The following is a 20907-nucleotide window of genomic DNA, read 5'->3' on the forward strand; positions in this document are numbered from 1 at the left end:
ATGAAAATTATAATAGTGCTTCTATTTAGATTTCGATTCGTGCAGAGGGTTAACATCTTGTCCTATGATTTGTTTCGTAACAATGCTTGATACTACTATTTTATTGTTAAAATTATTACAATTATTAGGAATGATCAGAAAAAGAAAAGAATTTGATGGTTATTCTGTGTCTACGTTTACTGTAAAGGTTAAAGACTGATAATAGAAAAGTAATATTTCATTTATATGAAAAAGAAGTGAATAACATGTAGATTTCTCGAATTCGGTTGAACATTCTCAACGCGAGTTTGAATATTTCATTCGATATTATAGGAGAAGGGGTTAACGTTCCGGAAAATTTGGCTTCACGCCATTCAAACCAGTTGTCAAAGCCAACTGGACAAAAATGATACCGCGGGTTATTATCGTTCAAACTTGTATAATAATACGCACTTAATTTTGCTTTTTATTCGTTCGATAGAATTGAGATTCTATTTACTGTTAACTCTTAATAAATCTCAAATAAATAAAAATAATAAATATATAAATAAATATGAATATATAAATAAATTTATATTTATTTATATTTATTCTGTTATAAATTTTATATATATGAAATTTATAATAGAAATTGATAAAATATATAAAATAAGTTTGAAATGAGTCTGAAATAAATCAATCGATATTCACTCGAGTCAGAAATAATGACGCAAGAATATTAATCATTGGCTGCCGACGTGACAAAAAACCTACCTTAAAATTTATAATTTTACGTCTACTATCATACTCTGCTTTGGTAATAGTTCTCAAAGTAACAATATTTTATTTCATTTAACATATGATGTAATTATTAAATATTTCAAGAATATAACTCAGAAGAATTTTCAATGCTCTGGGAGAGTTACTCCATGCGTCACAATTTAAATCAATATCACATTTTTATTGGAAGTTTTCCTTCGCGTGAAACACCAGATCAGAATCGTTACAAATACGTGACGCTAGTAGCGTCAATCGGCTAGAAAAATGCTCCTACTGAAAACGAGTCTAACAGATACCCAAGATCATTTTTAATCGAATTAAATTGTAAAGAGTTAACTCTTCGCGGGCCTGCGTCGAGGCAGACGCGTCATTCAGTTCTATCAATTTTATCATTTGTTTTATCAACTTTCGCTATAGTTACTTGTAATATCATAACCATAAAATATTAAAGTGTAATTGTAGTATTTCCCAAGTTAAATAAATCAAATAAATTAAATAAATCTAGTAAATCAAGTAAATTAAGTAATCAAATTCAATGAATTGTATAAGTTATACAAGTTATACCAATTGTACACGTTATACAAATTATACAAATTATATAAATTAACTCTAATTAATCCAACCAAATAAATTATAAAAGTATCATAATAACAAATATGCGTACTACTAGCAAATTCCGAGGTGGAAAAACTTGAACAAAGAAGATCAACGTGAACTTGTTTGAAAAAGCGAACGATCAAAATTACGTTCGATTCGCGCCGCGTTCGGTCTCGTTTTCATCGGGGAAGCATTCCCAGTCGATTCGCGATATACCGATAAAAACGTCTTTGTTAGTAAGCGGTGGTTGGAGGCGCTAACTAACGTTGTCTTCTTCCGTGACCGCTCGTGATACGTCACAGGAATACACAACAGATATCCCAGCTTCTAAACACAGCCGAGTACAATATTCATGTTTGCCGATGACACAGCCGTATCGGCTCTACATTCGAATCTTCGATTGGCAACGCGCACTTTAAAAATAGATACTCGGAGAACACGTTATAAAATGCGGGGAATGATTGATAAATAAATCGACAATATTTAAACACGACGATGTAAATATAAATGTTAAGTCTGTAAGCAAACGCAATTCTATAATCTTTACGTTACGCGCGCACAATGTACCACGCGCCAGTGCGAATAATGAATATTTTAACCAGCGTTCGAGGAATATACGCGTCATCTTAACCCTTTACGATCGGCACATTTTTCTGGTGACAGTACCAACTAGTCGAAGCAAATATATATTCTTAAAGTTATTTTTCTATAGGTGATTTATAATAAATATATGGATATTAAAAAATATATTATTTTTAATACATTACAACAGATTATTTTTTGAAGTTAATGTATTTTGTTGAGTATCAGTATTGTAGAGAATAATAAGTACTTACAACACCTTTTGATCGTGAAATAACCTTATGGCGGCACCGATCGCAAAGGGTTGAAGCTGTCAATGGTACTAATTCTGTCAATAATAATAATAATTATTTATTTTTTCAGACACACGTGATTTTTCTTCGGTTTGCTTCGTTTCTGGTTAGAATATATTATAATTGCATTTCAAATGCAGGCATTTGACGAGTATACGTTGCATTGTTTGATTTTATTGCGTGCATAGTGAGAGATTTTTCAAACTAAATTCCACAGTTGACAAGTTAACAGCGAACGTGTGAAACGTCCAAACTTGTAATTAGGTTTAGATGTTACGTTCGGAGATTGAAAGTATTAATACTTAGGCGAATAAAAGACTGTAACAACCTTAATAACTGTAATAACCTTCTTTATTAACTTCGATTGAAGTCATTTAACTAATTTTATTAAAAATTTTGTTTTGAAAAAGCAAGAAAGGTATTTGTCGAATTGAAAATATCCCCAGTTTAACCTGTTAATAGGGAAAAATAGTTTGATTTAGTTTGAAAAATCTCTCACTGTGCGCGCGATAAAATTAAAGGATGCAGTGTATACTCGTCAAACGAGGGGCAAATGCATGTACAATGCATTCTAATGAAACACCAGAGCAAAACGAAGACAAATTATGTTTACTTAAAAAAATAAATAATTCATTGTTGAACAGATTGGTATCATTTTGATTTTTTTTAGGTGACTCGTATACGTGTCATTCACAGTTAACTGATTAAGACGTACTGAATAAGAAAAGAAAAAAATAAACAAAATAAATGGCAATGCATAGCCAAGGAAAAAGTGGGAGATCTATCCATTCGATGGGCTAAATGTTAATGTTTCGAATGTAAAATATTGAAAATGACAAAAAATGTGCGAATTGAAAGATGAAATGTTAATTGATTAGTTGGAAATAACAACTTGAGAATATAGGAAAGGTTTATGCATTCAAGAAATATTATTTAAATATGAAATAAGATGCTAGAAAATCGAGAAGAAATCGTTATCGAAGATTTTCGATTTTGATTTTATTCAATTGATATTCTGTTGTTTGGTAAGCTATTTTGCAATTGAATAACGATAACGAAGGTATAATTAATGTATCAATAACTAATCAGTTGAGGTCATATAAATATTATACTAATATGAATATCTGTATTTATGTATATATTAATATTAATCTTTGCATTTATATTAATGTTATATTAATGTTAATATTTTTACTTATGATATAAATATGCTGTCCTCACAGCCTTAACTGCTTAGTTATTCGTAGATTTAGCTTATATTGATATTTTCATGTTCTGAACATTGCAATTTAGTCTTATTGTTAGTTTCACTGATGCTGTAATCGCACCATACAGTGCTGATGGTTCTGAGTTAGTGAGCTCCGTAGTCAAAGGGTTAACTCGCCGAGATCACAAAGAAACAGTCCGTTCTTCGCATGATCGCGAATTTCAGAAGTGACCGGTACATTATACGAATGCGTCGTCCTCGAGTTCTTATTTTCTCTTAATCCTCTCGGATGTTAAAATTATTTGTATTAAATAATCAATTAATACCCAATTAAATGTAAGTATCATTAAATAATAATTATATGTACAAAAGGCGATAGAAGTACGCAGATACATTTATTGAACGACAATTATGTAATAAAATCACAAATTTGTAAATTTAATTTCTTAAATACAAAATACAATATATGTATATACTGACAATCACAGATTATAATGGAACATAATGTGGATAATAATTACTAATTAATAATTTAATCGTTTCGTGTGTAATTTCAATAATAATAGTGAGCTTTCTCAAACTTTCACGATAGGGAAGACCTCTTTTGTTTATTATCGACGTGTTTCGCCGAGAAAGACCTCGAAATAGATTTCTATGACACATTTCGAGAAAGTTTCTTACATAATCTCGAAGGTCGCCAGTTTTATTAAATTTTACTTTTTTATTTATCATAAATTAAAAAACTTAATTTTATATACTATATGATTATTGTTGTTTTATAATTAATAATTATATACATATATTTATCATTTATTGCTTAATTACCTATTTATTTATATATGTACACATTTATGTGCATTCATTGACAAAAAACAGATCGGAAAGGTTAAAAGATAACATTGATAAACTGGTAATGTTTTCGTAATGATTCTGAACAATTTTATTGTGAGGTAAGCGTACCAATAACTAACTAACCGGTTAAGACCCTAAGGGCAGTGTATTTATATTATAAATATAAATATACTATATAAATATAAATGTGCTTGCATATAAATATGAATATTTATATTTATATTACAATGTTTAGATTAATATATTATATTATATTTATATAAACTTAACTAGTTAGTTATTGGTACATTTACTTTATCCGCACGACGCACGTCTATATGCAACTAATAATTTTTTGGGCCAATATAAAAAAGACTAAAAGAAAGAATGATGTTCCATTCATATGAATTAATCAAATAAAACATCCTAAATTTACGTTTATTAAATTTATTCAACTGCTGATATTAACCTTGATTAATAAATTAAATTGAATTATAAACATTTCCCAATGAAATACCTTATTTATAAATTTTAAAATATTATTTTGCATAAATTTATTAAAAATATAACAAATATATAGGATATAATATTAATGAATAAATAATTATATGGAATTTTTAATATTTAATAGTATTTAAAACGGATTAATACTAATGAATAAATTTTATTTAAATGAAAAGATTCTAGATTAATTAAACCATTTCTTAACATTCTTATTATAAATCCCAAATTAATAAAATGATTTAACACTACTGAAAGAAGTCTCGAGAAAGTTAAGCTTTCAATGCACACATGTACCGTATGAATAAAGGGGTGCATAAAGCTAGATCTAATAATATTTTATACGCGCTTTCATGAACGCTCTGACGACCGATATTACGTACACGTGATTTCATTGAATCGTAAATTACCGGCCGGTGTCTCGTCCGCGTGACTTAGCTCGTACCGCTTGTTGCAGTCCCCTTCTTTCAATTTCACTTCTTTATAAACATTTATAGAATATCTCCGACACTTGTTATAGTGTTTCTCTACAGGAAGTACCAAAGGTCAGATTGCAGTTCACCGAACAAAGAATCAGTGATGTATATTATATTACAATTTAATTGAAGAAAAAAGCACTAGACAAAAATACAATTTAACACTATATTTACGAACGTTTATTGTACAATTTATTCTACTGTTCCTAGAAAAGTTGATGTTCGTTCTTTTGCATTTTGAAAGTTAAAAGTAAACAATTAAGAGACATATTTGTGCAACTGCATCAACCAAAATTGATATAAACACTCACCAAATAATATTTATAAAATTCAATTCAATTTGAGATTTTTAAATTTTCATTTTTATTATTTTTGCAGCTCTATTTCATTCTTAGTATATACATGTACTTACACTCTTTGATGTTTTCATGTTGTTGACTGTAGGCTTTTGTATCTCTTGATATTAATCAAAAGTTGCAAGTGAATAATGTAATTGTTTAAATGACGAATAACCAGTACATCAAAATATATAGTATATAAAAGAACGATAACTATAACATTTTTCATTAACTTTAATGGAACTCGTTAAACGGATTTGATTGGACATTGAGCTTTACAAAAGCAAGAAAGGTGTTTATTGAATTTCAAATATCCGTCGTTTAAGACGTACTAAATAACAAAAGAAAAAGATGAACAAAATAAATGGTAATATTAAGGAAAATATGGGAGATTTGCCCATTCGGTTGGCTAAGTGTTAGAAAAGAAATATTTAACTTTCAGATTTATGTGGAAAAATGTTTATTTCAATACGTGTAAAAAAGTTCTAATTCATTGAATTCCTCCCAAATCACACTAACGTTACACGTGGTTCCGATTTGTTGTTAAAAAACGTTAAAGATAAAAGAAGATGGATTGACAGTTCAAAATATATTACCACGTTTTTTGTCGCGTCTCTGTCTGACATTTTTTCACGTTATATTGAATGTGCACTCATTGTCAGCTTCGTTGACGTTTATATATTCATGTATGTATTTATTACAAAGTTAAAAGTGATTTCTTTTTCATAAAAATTTAATGTGTTATACTGTTTTCATACTTTTATAAATAATCACTTCCATTCGTACACGAAAATTAATTTAAATGAAAATAATCACTGTTCATTTCATAGTAATATATTTTTGTCTGTTTTTATCAAATATACAATATTACACTGTACTATTTTTAATCATAAAGTAGTTTTATTTTTCGTTCTTTGAAAATTTCCAAAATACAAAGTAAATGTATCCGTAAACCAATCATTTTTATCACGTTTCTATTAATATTCCACTGCTCCACTTTACTATCCATTCTCTTCTATTTGTATTATTTTCTATGAACTTTGATTACTTGTTTTGTATTTCCGTATTCTTGTTTCTAATTTTAAATTTCAATGTAATTCGTGCCTAAATTCTGTGGGAGCTTTTTCGTTAGGGCAGTTTACATTGATCATTCTCGAGCCGTGTGATCTTTATGATTTGGATCATTGTTTCGATAAGAAACTCAGCCGTTGGATACGTCTAAGCGATTGATATCAATATGTAACTTCTCTTTTTAAATATTTATCTACTTTTATTTGTCCATAACTTCGTCGATAACTTGTCGATAAATTATGAATTGTGGCTGGGAAAAGCCACCCCTATAGTTTTTTTGTATCATTAATTTAGGAAAGAAATGGCAGAGTTTGTTTCTTTAGTAATTTTGATGTCATATTAACAAGTATTTGTGAAAATAGTGTAGGTTAGTGATTTAGGGATAATAAAGAATTCCTAAGTTCATTTTATGTATTCATTCGTAGATCACAAATATTTTCGTTTATTTACTCCTTTGATATATGACTCTTTCCTCAAAAAATACAGAAGACTGCTTTATTACTGATCTTTTCCCCACTAATACTTCATTTATTTTGTTATAAATTTCAATTCCAAATTCGTATAACTGGTTAACTTCTTGTCCTATTTCTTTCACAACAGTGCTTGGTAAAACTAACTTACTGTTAATAATATTAGAATCCTTAGAAATCTGTAGAAAAATAAAAGAATTTGATACTTACTCCATGTCTACGTTTGCTCTAAACGTTAACGATTGATAATGGAAAAGTAATATTTAACCAGTTAACCAGTTGACGTATACACGTCGTCTTGAAACACGAAATGATACTAATTTTATCAACGATGAATTTTTGTTCATATTCGAGTTTATTTTAAGGTGGTCATATTCACAATAAAGTCATTAGTGAACACCAACATATGGGTACATTACTTATTACTTAATAATACTTAATACATAATGACGTATTGTTTAACAATATCCTAGTTGTACGAATGATAATGTAAGATTTTCAGAATAGACATATCTTAATTATAGTGAATTTAGAAGATTAATTTGTCTGAAAAATTTAACCACATTCTGGATACTGGTGGGATCATTTAGGTTCATCTTTATTTCGGATTAAACAATAAATTTTATTTTTCCAAATAAACATGTAATTCTTCGTTTTGCTTTAATTTTTCATTACGTGTGCAACGAGTATTTAATTTGTATCGAGAAAATAGTAAATAACATTTAAATTTGTCGAATTCGGTTGAAACTTTTCGTCGTGAGTCTGACACGATATTATAGGACAAAAGACTGATGTCTCTCAAAGTGTTTCTATGGCTTACTTTAACCACGTTAGAAACGCGTTTTATCGTTTATCTGCTTCTAGCAATGGTTCGAACATTGAGTTTTAGCCTGAGATTTCAATGTTTGCAAGCGTACATTTTCAAACTTCCTAATCAGCCCCTAATCAATGTCCAAAGACGTTGATCAACTGTAGACTGATCTCCTTATCTGACATTCCTCGTTGGATGATAGCTTCGGTTGCGATATAATAGCAGCTCATGCAGAATGCTCTGAGGTCTGCTGTATAAAGAAAATGATATACGTACAGGGTGTCTCGTTTTAATCCGCAAATGCAGTTATTTCCGGAACTGTTCGCTATTTAAAACAATATCTTGAATACAATTTTTTCTATTTCAAAAGAGGAGTAATCTGGTACATTTACAAGGAGACGTTACAGTGAGTGGATCATTGATTTTGATCGAACTTTTTCTTCGATGAATCTAGAGCAAAAATAAGTACACTCTAATACTTGAACATTTTGGTGAAAAGTCGATACTTATAAAGATATTTAACATTTCATTCTTTCGATTTCGAGAGATACTTTTCTGTGCTTCTACAAAATGTATCATCACAAATATTATAAATAGTAATAAACAATACTAAATAATACTAAATAATTGTAAATAATATTAAACAATTTTAAATAATAATAGAAGTTTTACTAACGTACAATAAAACAGAAAAAAATTAGTTTAAAAGAGTAAAACATTTAAAAAATACTAAAATATATATGCATTCATAAAAAAAGTGTTAACCTATCTATGTCGAAAACCCATGAAAACAGAAAAAGATGCATTTAAGACGTTTGTTAAACAACGAATGATTCGGGAAATAAAATAATCGTATTTACAGATTAAAATGGAGCACCATGTATACATTGATTTCCAAATGATCAACCGGAAAAAACAGATAAAATATCGGAATTTTCGTTGCATAATGTCACAGTTTCTTCGCCACGATTTCACGCGAGGAGTGAAATGCGAGCGTCAAAATGTTTAATCGGTCAGCAGTTTTACTCGCGTTTAACGCCAAATGTTGACAATGGATCTCAGAACACGTGGTTTGCAAATTCTTCTATCTGTAATGTATATTTAGACGAAACCGAAAACGATTAGGAAGCACGTGCCTAAATTAAATCGTGATGTATCTCAATAAAAAGATCAAGGTCCCTGCATGTCCGTTAATCCTCTTCCCCAATTAGTTGATCAACGCTTGCAAAACAGTTCACAATACTTTTTGTTTTCATTTTCATTCTGTAACCGATTAATCAAGGTTATTATACGATATTAATCAGTTAACTGTTGTAACCTCTTTGGAAAATATATGCTTAAAATGTGTCACAAAAAGTAAGCGATGACAAGTGTACTCGTCAAAAACAACTAACTGGTTAAAGGGTAAGTATTGGGTCATCTCATAAATAAAGCTCATTTTTATATTTCTTTTATTTTTTAAAATAAAGATAAACAAAACTTTTTTTTAAATAATTGTAATGTATAGATAGATAATATATAGATAATCAAGAAGAATGTGATTTATATTGAAAACAGTTTTGTTTATCTTTATTTTAACAAATAAAGGAAATACAAAAACCGCATTATTTATGGAATGATCCGATATTAAATTTCTTTTTTGAGGATATTACTGACACACAGGTGTTGTACAATCGATAGTCCACGCAAATATCAGCGCATTGCGATTCCTAAGAGCATAGATAAGTTAGTCCAAAACATCTGAATCATTAGGCCAAAACGACCCATAGACCTTTCCCCTTCCACGTCATTCCTTCCCCGCTACTTTCTACATTTTTGTAACACTAGAATTACCAAATGCGTCAAACTGACCCACTCTTAAATTCTTCTTTCGCAATTATTAAAAAGGTAGTTAATGTTTCTCTGAGTAATTACTAAAGGAATTGATTTAGTAAGAAACAAACTGAATCATAAGTCGATTGAAATTTTAATAGCTGCTTTTTTAGTGAATCGAAAAAGTTCCGAAAATAACTATTTGAAACTGTTACATTTTGGTTTTGATTGAAACAGTTATGAAGAATGGAAGTAATTGTTATTAGGTATATCGATTCTATAGCGGTTCTATAACTGTTATTTTTGTTTCTGCATTTCAGTTCTGTGTTTCACGTTCGCGAGTAAAAACTAACAGTTGTAGAACCGATTTTACATCGATTCCAAAGAACCGAAACCGATAGATATATAATAGTTTCAAACAGTTATTTCCTGAACCTTTTGAAAAATCCCTGGTCTTAACTGACAATGAGTGCTGAAAAATCCCAAAGTGTCGAGTTATCCTGGAATGACGCACAATGACCTGCTGTAGGTCTGCAAGCAATAAACTCATAAAACGTGCGTAATTCTTGGAAACATACAACTTCGAAAATAATTTCGGGGGATAATTAAGTACTTACAACCTAGGTAGGTGACCCACAGCTGCAGAAGCTATCGGTTAACCAAACAAAACTTTGTAGAGTCTACCTTGGCTCGATGGCTTACGAGCTCATTATTTGCGAGGCAACATAACCAGTTCTGTTAAAAGTTTCATACACATGTCATATGAACCTTTTCGTCCATAAATATGTATTTGTTTTTAATATGAATTTTATGGAAAAAAAATGTATGGCTGCGCAAATAATCAAGCAAAACACATGTACTGACAGTGGTTAGCACTTAAACTGTCGCCCATAAGCAATAATCCCCGTGTGATACCATTTTCCTTTACCTTTAACCAGTTAACTGTGGAACTTAGTTTGGAAAATCTGTCATTGTGAGTAAGTAAAATCAAATAATAAAGTGTATGCCTGTCAAATCCAGGGCAAACGAATCTATAATATATTCTAATGAAAAACTACAGCCACTACGATGGGGTAACTACGATAGAGTAGTGTCATCAAGCAAATAATTAGGATAAGTTAATCAACAGTCTACGGTTTTTTTATACATTTATAAAAATTTAAAGGTGAAAAATTGCACGCAATATGCACGATACAAAGAAATATACAAAGTACCAAACATATATTTTTTTTTTCTAACGTTTAAGTAGACTTATAGAAAATCCGATTTTCTATCGTAATCCGACTTATCTAATCATACTCTTAAAAATTTGAGTTTGCACGAAGATCCTCGGTCTAGTAATCAACACGATCAAGTTCAAATATTAAGTACTGGAAACAGTTCGTGTGGTTTTCTTGTTAGTAATAAATTGAGATTCGATTTCAATCACTATTTCACTAGTTTAATGAATGAAATTGTTATTTTAATTAATAATTTTGTGAACATCATTTCATAAAAACGTAATTTGAGTTTAAATGTGGTTTAACCCTTTAAGAACGAATGTCGTCATTTTGGCAACATCAAGCTTTCATGTTCACAATATGAAGTTGTGAACAAACAATCATTTGACAAACACAGATTTGTTCAAATAACAATAGATCAGTGATTAGTTTTCTTTTTCTCCAACATTTAACAAATTGTCCAATGGTCATGAGTTAACTCGTGTTTATTCTTGCATTAGTCATTCCAATTTTTCAAATGCAGGGCAATATCGAATATTGCAAAAGCAAAGATTCAAAGTTATATAAAAGATATATACAAAGTTTCATTTAAATTCATTATTTGCAAATAAAGAATATTGAAGTTTATTTAGATTGTTTCACTTTCACATTTAATTACGGAATATTAATCGGCAAGGTGGAATAGCTTTTGCGTAAAATTGCCGGTCAACAATGCGTTAACCCATTGTGCTCGATTTATTTTCAATGCTATTGAGTGTAAACTTGTATTTACTTTTAAGGAAATGAATTAAAGTCATTTACAGTGGTAGAATTCAACATTTTATATTTATTCTATTTATTATTATTATAATCAGATTTAATTTTTATAATCTTTTAAAGTATGGTACTATTTAAAATGCCACAAATAAAATATAACAAACTTGTACTGTCATCTCCAGCATGACATACGAGTGCAAAGGGTTCGATGTGCAATTGTAACTTCCTCTGCGAAACGTTTTCAATACTTCAAAAAATCTTCATCCGCAAAGGGTTAAAAACCCGCACGAACTTCTTCCGATACCTAATAAATTCAGTGACCACGACCACCGCGAGATTAACCAAGGTTGCGAAAAATGGTACGCCTCTTGAACGTGTACTGAGTGTCACAGTAGACATGGTGCATACAATGGGGATGCAGTAGCGTACGATCCAAAATCAAGTGCGAAATGTGGAATAAAATGGTTTCGTGCGACGCTTCGTTCTCAAGGAAATCGAATTTAACCCTCAGCATTCTGTATCCATAATAAAGTGTAGTGATCGGAAAACCCACCAGCGCTCTACGGCATAGTAAACCATAGTGAGCAATGCGACATCATCTTGTGCCGTGTTGTTTTGATGAAATGGCACAATGAACGAATTGTAATAAACGTTACTTCGGTATAATTTCATTTCCGCCTTTTGTTAAAGTAAACTTCGAATTATCGCAAATAACTATCATTATATAATTCGAGCGATTCGCCAACATTTGGCAGGTTAATCGACTGCGTTATATATTGTTTAGAAAATTAATTCCAGTCTAAATTAAACCCACATTGGTAAGCCAAAAGATTTGGGAATTCATTGTCGATTTCATTTTCAATTATGCCCTTTACAAGTTTCACAAATTTTACGTGTGATTATGAAGTATGCTACGATTTATTAATAATGGAATATTCCAATAAACTCGTTATCCTGAAGAAATGTTTTACATAAAAATGTAATTTAAGATAACTAATAATAAAATATAGAAGCTCATTTAATTCTTATAGATTAATTCAAATTTCTTTCATAAACATCACTAATAATTGTAGGTCCAACAAATTTTTGATAAAAGTGTATTTACACGTATAAAAATGTTTAAAAATGTAATATAAACAAATATGTAGATTATTCGTTACATCATCCGTTCAATTAATTATTAATTATGTTTTGCTCGCTAGAAATTCAATTTTATTCAATTATTTCATGAAAATTTGTTCAGAACTATTGTAAAACATAAATAAATCCGAAATATTTCGGAATACAATGGAAAATGGTCAAACTATTTAAAATTTAAAATTAAATAAAATTTTTACAAATAATTAAATAGTTAACACATTGAACGCCCCACGATTTCATAGAATGCACGATTATAAACTACACGAAATGGAAAAATTATGATATTAAATCATTTGATTAAATTGCATTATTATATTGCACGTTGATCGAGCTGAATGTTACCACATTAGATAGCATTATTTATAATGTAGAAATATTTCCAAATAATCGTCGTTTAATTAAATGAACTGCAGTAACTTGATTGAATTGGGGGTCACTGGTGACTTCCATGACATTTAATGTGTTAATTTAGTCACTCATTAACCAAATCGGTTGACTCCGTAAAACAGAATGCAGAGAAAAGCGATGCAATGGCTATACATTGATTTTCAAAATTTCCCTTTAAATAGAAAATTAAATAATCATTGTAGAATGTATTTTACTTCGTTATTACAGGTGTAGCTTTAATCTAAAGTGTATGTGACGTGTATAAAATAGTATAACTTTGAAGTGATTTTTATTATCGCTACAAGTTTTGCATTGGCAATGGAATTTTTGTTATTTCGTGGTATCACGCCCAATAATAAGAACATTTATTTTAGATATGAAAAGTGAAAAGCCAATGAAACGTTTCAACGATGAAATTTTAAAAAATTCAAAAAGTGGAATTCATCGATTTGGCCAGTAGGCAGGTCAATTATTGCATTAATTATGTCGAGATTATCTATCTATATAATCTATGCTAATCTATATTAATATCGAGAACCATCAATACAGACGGCAGGATATTCGTATGTCACTGCGACTGACTGTCTACTGACCGAAGTGTGAATTCCTTCAATTTTGGTTGGTAATTAAATATAAAGAAAAAAATCCAAAATATGCAATGAAGAACAAATTTAATTTGACAATTTTAACATAATATAAACAACTGCAGATAATAAAAAGAAAATAAATGCAATTTGATAATCAATTTGTGTGTGATATATTTTTAAACTTGTAGCAACGCATAAACCTACATCACATTCTTTGCATCGATAGAAAAATGTGGAGGGTGTATATTTAAGTCTTTCGTATATATTGATAGACTTGTGAGAGCATATATGTATATATGCTTTTTGTAATCAAAGGGTTAATACTTTTGAAAATTCTCGCATCCGAAACGTTGCGACTGTTCAGTCACGCCGTGCACTTCTGCTTCTAAATCGTCGCTCGATATCGCCGTGCGTCGCTGTTAAGTGTAATGCACTTACGAATTGCACTGTTACGTAATCCTAGCGGTTCACGTGTTCCTCGCTCGATCCCTTGGTAACATTTATTACGCGCTCGGTAAATGCATGAATTATCTCACGCGTTGTTACAACGTCGAAAAACTGTTCTTGAACCATCCCACATTGAACTAAAATCGTAAAAACCCGGACTAAGTTTATATCTCTGTCATTTTTATATAAATATTTACAAAATAACCTGTTCCGAGGATTTTCAGGGTCGTAGTATCTGATTCTGTCATTATTTGTTTAATAAGATGAGAAACTACCCTTAAAAAATTACCCTTATAGAGGATGTTTCACCATAAGGAAATGAAACTTTGCCAATTGATTCAGAATGTGATTTTAAGTACAAAATTTTATATATAAACATAACCTCAAAACTGAATAATTAAAGAGTTATTGTTAACAAAAGATAAAATTCCTGTTAATTTTAGTATTTGCGTGTGTTAATTCTTAACCTCTTAACTATGGAATTTAATTTGAAAAGTCTCTGATAATACTCGCAATGAAATCAAATAATTAAGTGTATACTCGTCTAACACAGGCCAAATGCACCTATAATGTATTCTAACGAAAAGCTGAAACAAAACGAAGAAGAATTACGTGTTCATCTGAAAAAATGAATAATTTATCGTCGAAAGAATTAGTATCATTTTGATTTTAAAATTATGTGTAAACTCGTCGAATATAGTTAACTGGTTAAAATGATAAATACAATATATATATATATATATATATATCGATTTATACCATATTGATTACTAGTATTATTAAAGAAATATTAGTGAAATGCTTAAGTGTTAGCAATTTTATAACTATCCATAAACTATTGGAAACTGAGGAAAGTGAATTTCACTTGAAATATTTTCTATTTGCAATTATATTCACAATTTTAAGTGTATTATATTGTTCATAATAAGAACCCGGTTTTCATTCTTTATACCATTTGGCTTTACCAAAGTATACATTAAGTCAAATATATCGCTGTAACTTCTATTGTTGCAAGTTGTTGAAAATTTTTTTAATGTAGATATCTTTAGTAGGATCTAACAAATGCTTTTATACAAAATTCATCGTGATCCCGCGTGACCTAGGTATATACAAACATACATAAGGTGAAAAAAACGGTATAAAATTGAGGTTCACAAAAGGGTAGTTTTAAAAGGGTTGTAATAGGTCTATTTCTTTAAAATGAAACGTATATATACACAAAAGAATGCTCTTTAACACTACATAGTTAGATATGAGATAACTCTTAGTCGTAATCTAAATATAGTAATACAAAGTACGCCAATTTCAAAGAAAATAGAATTTTTCTGGAACAAGTATCTTTCCCATATTCAAAGCTTTCTCAATTAATTTTAGATGATTTCTTACAAATTTTAAGCATATCGTCAGTTTAAAATGTCATGAACTTTAAAAAGGGTTGAAAAATTCAATTTAATCTAGATTTTTATGATTCTAGATTCTTCAAGAATTTCTTGTTTCCGTCGTTTTCTCGATTCTCCGTCATCTCGCGTATAACAACTCTTATTTCAAATTATGCGTATCGAATTGCATAAAAAAAAGACCTATTACCGTGGACATTGAAAAATTACTTTATTCCATATTTGAATTTTTACAAAATATTTTACTGCGCAACATATGACCTGATTTAATGAAAGATCCGAAATCAATGGACATCGGAAAATCGTAAATCTACAATTTCAACCTTTTTCACTCGAAAGTTTTCCATTAGAAATATTCAACGTTTTCAAAAATTCATTCATTTTACAATTGTAATATTGGATTCAATCCAACAAATCTTGCGAACGAAATATTGAAAAAGTAAAACTGAAACGGGTCGTTGAACTTCTAAGTATAATGTTGTAATTTATAACTTTAACTCCTTGCCTTATAATAACGTGTTAGACTCGCGATGAAGATTTTAAATAGAATTTGACAAGCACAACTATTACTTAACTCTTTTCAATTCGAATTAAGTATCATTTCACTGTTATCGATTATTGCACTTTAGAGCAAACATGGACATAGAATGTGCCTAGAGTTTTTCTCTTTTTCTCAATAAGTTATTAATGACAAAGTAGTTGTATCAATCATCAGAAATAAATCATATGGCGAGGGGTTAAATAACAACACATACAGTAAAATATAGGATCGTGGTTGTCACATATATGCAACGCTAGTAACAAACTTGTTAATATTATACATATAAAATTTTATAATTTTGCTATATCAAATCAAGTGGTGACTGAGCGTCACCTCTCGAGTGCAAACGGTTAATTTGCATTCTTGCTTAGTCGACGAAAGATAAATGTATGCGAACCTCAGTAATAGTAAAATCTTCATTGCAAATTTATTAATAATTATTTCTTGCCTGATTTCCTTGGCTCATCCCCTAATATTCCATCCACATTCGCCGTTCATTTTTATTCCAGTCTTCTGTTAACCTTTTCGGTCCCAAATAAAAACTTTAAGCAAAAATACATTTATCTTCACAACATACGTTAACACAATTTTTCGCCTCTTTAACACTCTTTGCCGATGAAAATGAAGAAAATCTTAAGCTAATTGCCCCAAATTTCTGACGTTACAGTAGCGACGAAAATTATAAAATTTGTCTTGAAATATTAAACATGTAACAGAAGTTATTTGTAACGAAAATTATTATATTTGAAAGACGTAAATTCGCGTCAGCGGTCGCGAACGTATTAAGTAACTTATCATTTTTAACGAACATAAATGCTTTTCTGAAAAATGCTATTCTTACTGTAAGAAAAAATAGGTGGCGATTGTTATACCGATTTTATGCTACTGGCTTCGCGACCAACCTACTGAAGTTCGCATTTTACTGATATTGAAATATGTGTTTTCAAGGCGATGCTGCCGGGAACTAAAGAGTTAAGCGCCCAGACATCTTACGTTACTAAAGAAAAAGTCATTTTCAATCCGGAATGTGTACGTCGGGACTCTAACGAGCAGGATTAACCCTTTGAACTGAAATGACGAGTCTCACTCGCACGTGCTCTCAGCGCGAAATTGGATTTCACAAATTATTTTACAAACACGCTGTATAAGAATAAAAATAATTTTCTTATTTTCCTAAGTAAAATTGATCGAAATTATCCTTGAAATAGTCGTGTCCACGGGGTTGCGACAAAATTAACCCTCTATAGGCTCGTGTGACTTCAAAGTCACATATCAATATATTGCCAATTTTGTTAATTTATTTCATTTTGCAAAGTGTCGAATTAAATTAAGCAATTATTTAACTCAAATTTTTATACGCTCAATGAAAGTTCAACATCATTGTAATGTCAAAATTACAAGGTGCAATCGTTTTAATACAATTATTAACCCTTTGCGGACGAACGTCAACACTTTACCGAGATCAAACTTACATATTTGGAATACTAAGTTGCAAACAAATGATTTAACTACTCAAACAGCAAAAGAAATCAGTAAGTACATAGTTTCCTTATTTTTTTATTATTTAAGCACTGAATATACAGAAGGTTTTGTATACTTTAAAGAATCTTCGTCCGCAAAGGATTAAAACTTTGTTATTAAATACTTTATTAATTTGTACTTACAGATTGATATTTGTTAATTTTATACTACACACATTTTTGTATAGTTACGAAGAAGAATTCGGCATGTAGGGGGTTAAACGACGTAAGCAGGAACGTTTGATTCAAAATAAATCGTCAGGCGGGGGTTTAATAAAATGCGTCAAGCTCAATAAACGTTTTCTTGCAATGTCATTACAGGGATCTTTGGATTACTTTGTAACACGTTGAAAAAGAGCAAGCCGCCGAGGAAGAGTTGCTCGGGTTATAGTAAATTAATTTAACGAGGCTCCGGTTCAGGAAGGAATTGGGTACTTTCTTCATTTTTATTTGCATTTTATCGTTTCCAATCAGTATCTTGTCTGTGGTCACTGTACTTTACCGTGTTATCTGTTGCCCGCTTATCGTCGCATTTGGTTTCGACTAATAACGTGCCTCGTGTATATCATTTATCGTGCCGTTTGTGTTGAGAAAATCTAGGGTCATTGTCTGTACGAAATATCGACGATAACCCCTTCAAAAGTGTAGAACGTTTTAGAAGAAATTCCAGTGCCTGCTATAGTTTTAATTTATATGTGATCGATTTATCAATGTTCGTACATTAACAAAGAATCTTGTTCCGTACGGAAGTGAAGGGAAATCATAATTAATTTTGTCCACTTTCATTTCAAATTAATGGGAAACCAAATTTCCTTTTATATGATAATCAATGATACATATCGTTTTGCTGCACTTTGTTTCTTATTTTCGAAAATTTCACTATATACATATTTCGACTTATTTGTATCAGTGCTTTTTACAGTCTAATTGTGCAATTAGAAAATAATATAAATACCTTCCGATTACTCTTAATTCTCTGACGATCTTCTTATTTTCGATAACATTAATATAAAAACAATGTTTAATAATTAAAATAATATTTTTCTAGGGGACCAAAATTATTTGATTTTTGAATTGTTTTGGTGGAGGATTACTTTGTTCGACCATTTTTCCCGTATTTTTATTTCCTATATAATGAACGTCATAATGAAAAAAGGAAAGCTTGAGTAAAATTTGAATCCATTTTAAAAAAATGGAATATTTTAGAAATTATTTATTAATATAAATGTATGAAATATTTTTAGAAGTTCGTAATTCAATGTTAGTTAAAATTAAGGCCAATGTCAGTAAGTAAGGGTATGCTTGTTTTACAGTTGAAAATTATTGGTATGAATGTAGCTTCTACAATATTGTTATCTTGTTAATATCACTGTTTCCACGAATTCTATTTAGAAAATTAAAATAGTTAAAGTTGTTTATTAACAGCAATTGGATATTCCTTTTGTATTGTTATTTTTTATTATATTTAACATTTTATCTATGAACAAATGAAACAGGAGAAATATATGTCAGAATGTTATGTCATACAAACTCAGATTATAAAAAACTAAATAGAATAAATATAAAGCGGTTATTTGAATATATCTGAAATATATTAAAAGTTCGGAAGAAATTAAAACAAAATGCCAACATAAAAGAGACCTAAACTATTTTACACTGTACCCGAATATGTTAATAAATTTTATATTTACAGAATTGTAGCTTATTTCCACAAAACTTACCCCAATAATTACTTCAAATATAGAATCAAATACTATTGCATAGCATCAAACAAATATAATCAAAAATAACAAAATTGAATTCCAAATAATTAAATAAAACGGATGTCCATTCCTCGCAATAATCTAAACAAAATCTGAAATACTTTCACTAATTAGCATTGCTTAAATAGTGTGCATTAATCGTATTAAAAATTATATAAGTATATCTTTTTATTTTTGCAGTGAAAGCAGCATGTTCCTCTCAAAGCGTAGGCTTATTTTGAAAACATGTGGTACAACTACACCCCTTCAGTGCTTGGAGCCACTTTTGGAGCTTGTAAAAGAATATACTGGCTTTGAGGAAGTAGAAGTATATATCGTTTTTATTATTCTCTATTTAAATATTTTACATATTAAAAGGACACTTTCTTCATGATTTTATATATTATAAATCTGACTTTATATTGTTTATTTTATTGCATCACATATGAAACATTTTATTTTGCATAGATTACATAACATTTTTGAAAAAGAATTTATTAATGATTACTAGTAAATATTACCTACACCTATTACTATTCTGAATCCAATAAGGCATATAGATAGTTTGGTATTACAGTTTCACAATTTTTACTCACAGAAATTTTCATTAACTGCAAGCCAATTGAAGTCAAAAGTACTTAGCTATATAACTTGACCTAGTGCATGGATAAGTGATGTGTCTATATATAGGAAAGCTCTAGTATACAGGATACATCTCTACCTCTTGGTTTATTGATCTCTCTTACCTATGATACTGTACATGGAATACATTTGTCTAAAATCACTTCTAATTGTTTCTTACCCCACTCTATCTATTATAATGTATGTTTTACTCACTTTTATCAACATTTATGCATCATTAAATGAACAATATTGATTTAATCAACAGCATATGAAAAAAGAAATAGAAAAACGAATTTAATTTCATAAAACGTTCCATTTGTTTTAGAATGTATTCTACTCACGGAAAAATTACAAGAAACCAGAGTTACAAATATCCCCCCATCAAGCATTCGAAAAAGAAGTTGCTGTGCTTGATACGTTTTTCCCTGGTAATTATATTTTTATTTGTCTCCAAGTCTGCATGGTTCGAGATATACAATACTGCAATATTGAACTTTTTGTACTTTTTCTCTTTCAGATGGAGAAGCTTATTGTTTGGGCTCTGTAGATTCAGATTGTTGGTATTTATATACCCTAAATAGGGAAAAACTTATAGACGAACCTGCAGAACCAGACCAAACTCTGGAAATCCTCATGACACATTTAGATCCAGAAGTAATGGCTATCTTTACTAGGGATGTGTGTTCCTCGGCAGACGAAGCGACTCAAAAATCAGGAATTGATAAACTTATTCCAAACATGATTATAGACGATTTCTTGTTTGAACCCTGCGGATATTCAATGAACGGAATAAATAAAAGTGTAAGTGTGTCTGTATAT

General features: G+C 29.9%; 1 protein-coding gene across 2 annotated transcripts in view; it reads left to right on the forward strand.

Annotated features, from left to right (window-relative positions):
• SamDC (S-adenosylmethionine decarboxylase) overlaps positions 1-20907 on the forward strand; it is a 32340-nt gene that overhangs the window by 10792 nt on the left and 641 nt on the right. For both annotated transcript variants that reach the window (XM_031975152.2, XM_076372902.1), the window contains 3 exons: positions 19666-19792; positions 20414-20516; positions 20606-20889. In XM_031975152.2, coding sequence (XP_031831012.1) covers positions 19666-19792; positions 20414-20516; positions 20606-20889 — 514 coding nt within the window. The remainder of the gene's footprint in view (positions 1-19665; positions 19793-20413; positions 20517-20605; positions 20890-20907) is intronic.

Source organism: Nomia melanderi, chromosome 12 (assembly GCF_051020985.1).
Source record: "Nomia melanderi isolate GNS246 chromosome 12, iyNomMela1, whole genome shotgun sequence".
Lineage (NCBI taxonomy): Eukaryota > Metazoa > Arthropoda > Insecta > Hymenoptera > Halictidae > Nomia > Nomia melanderi.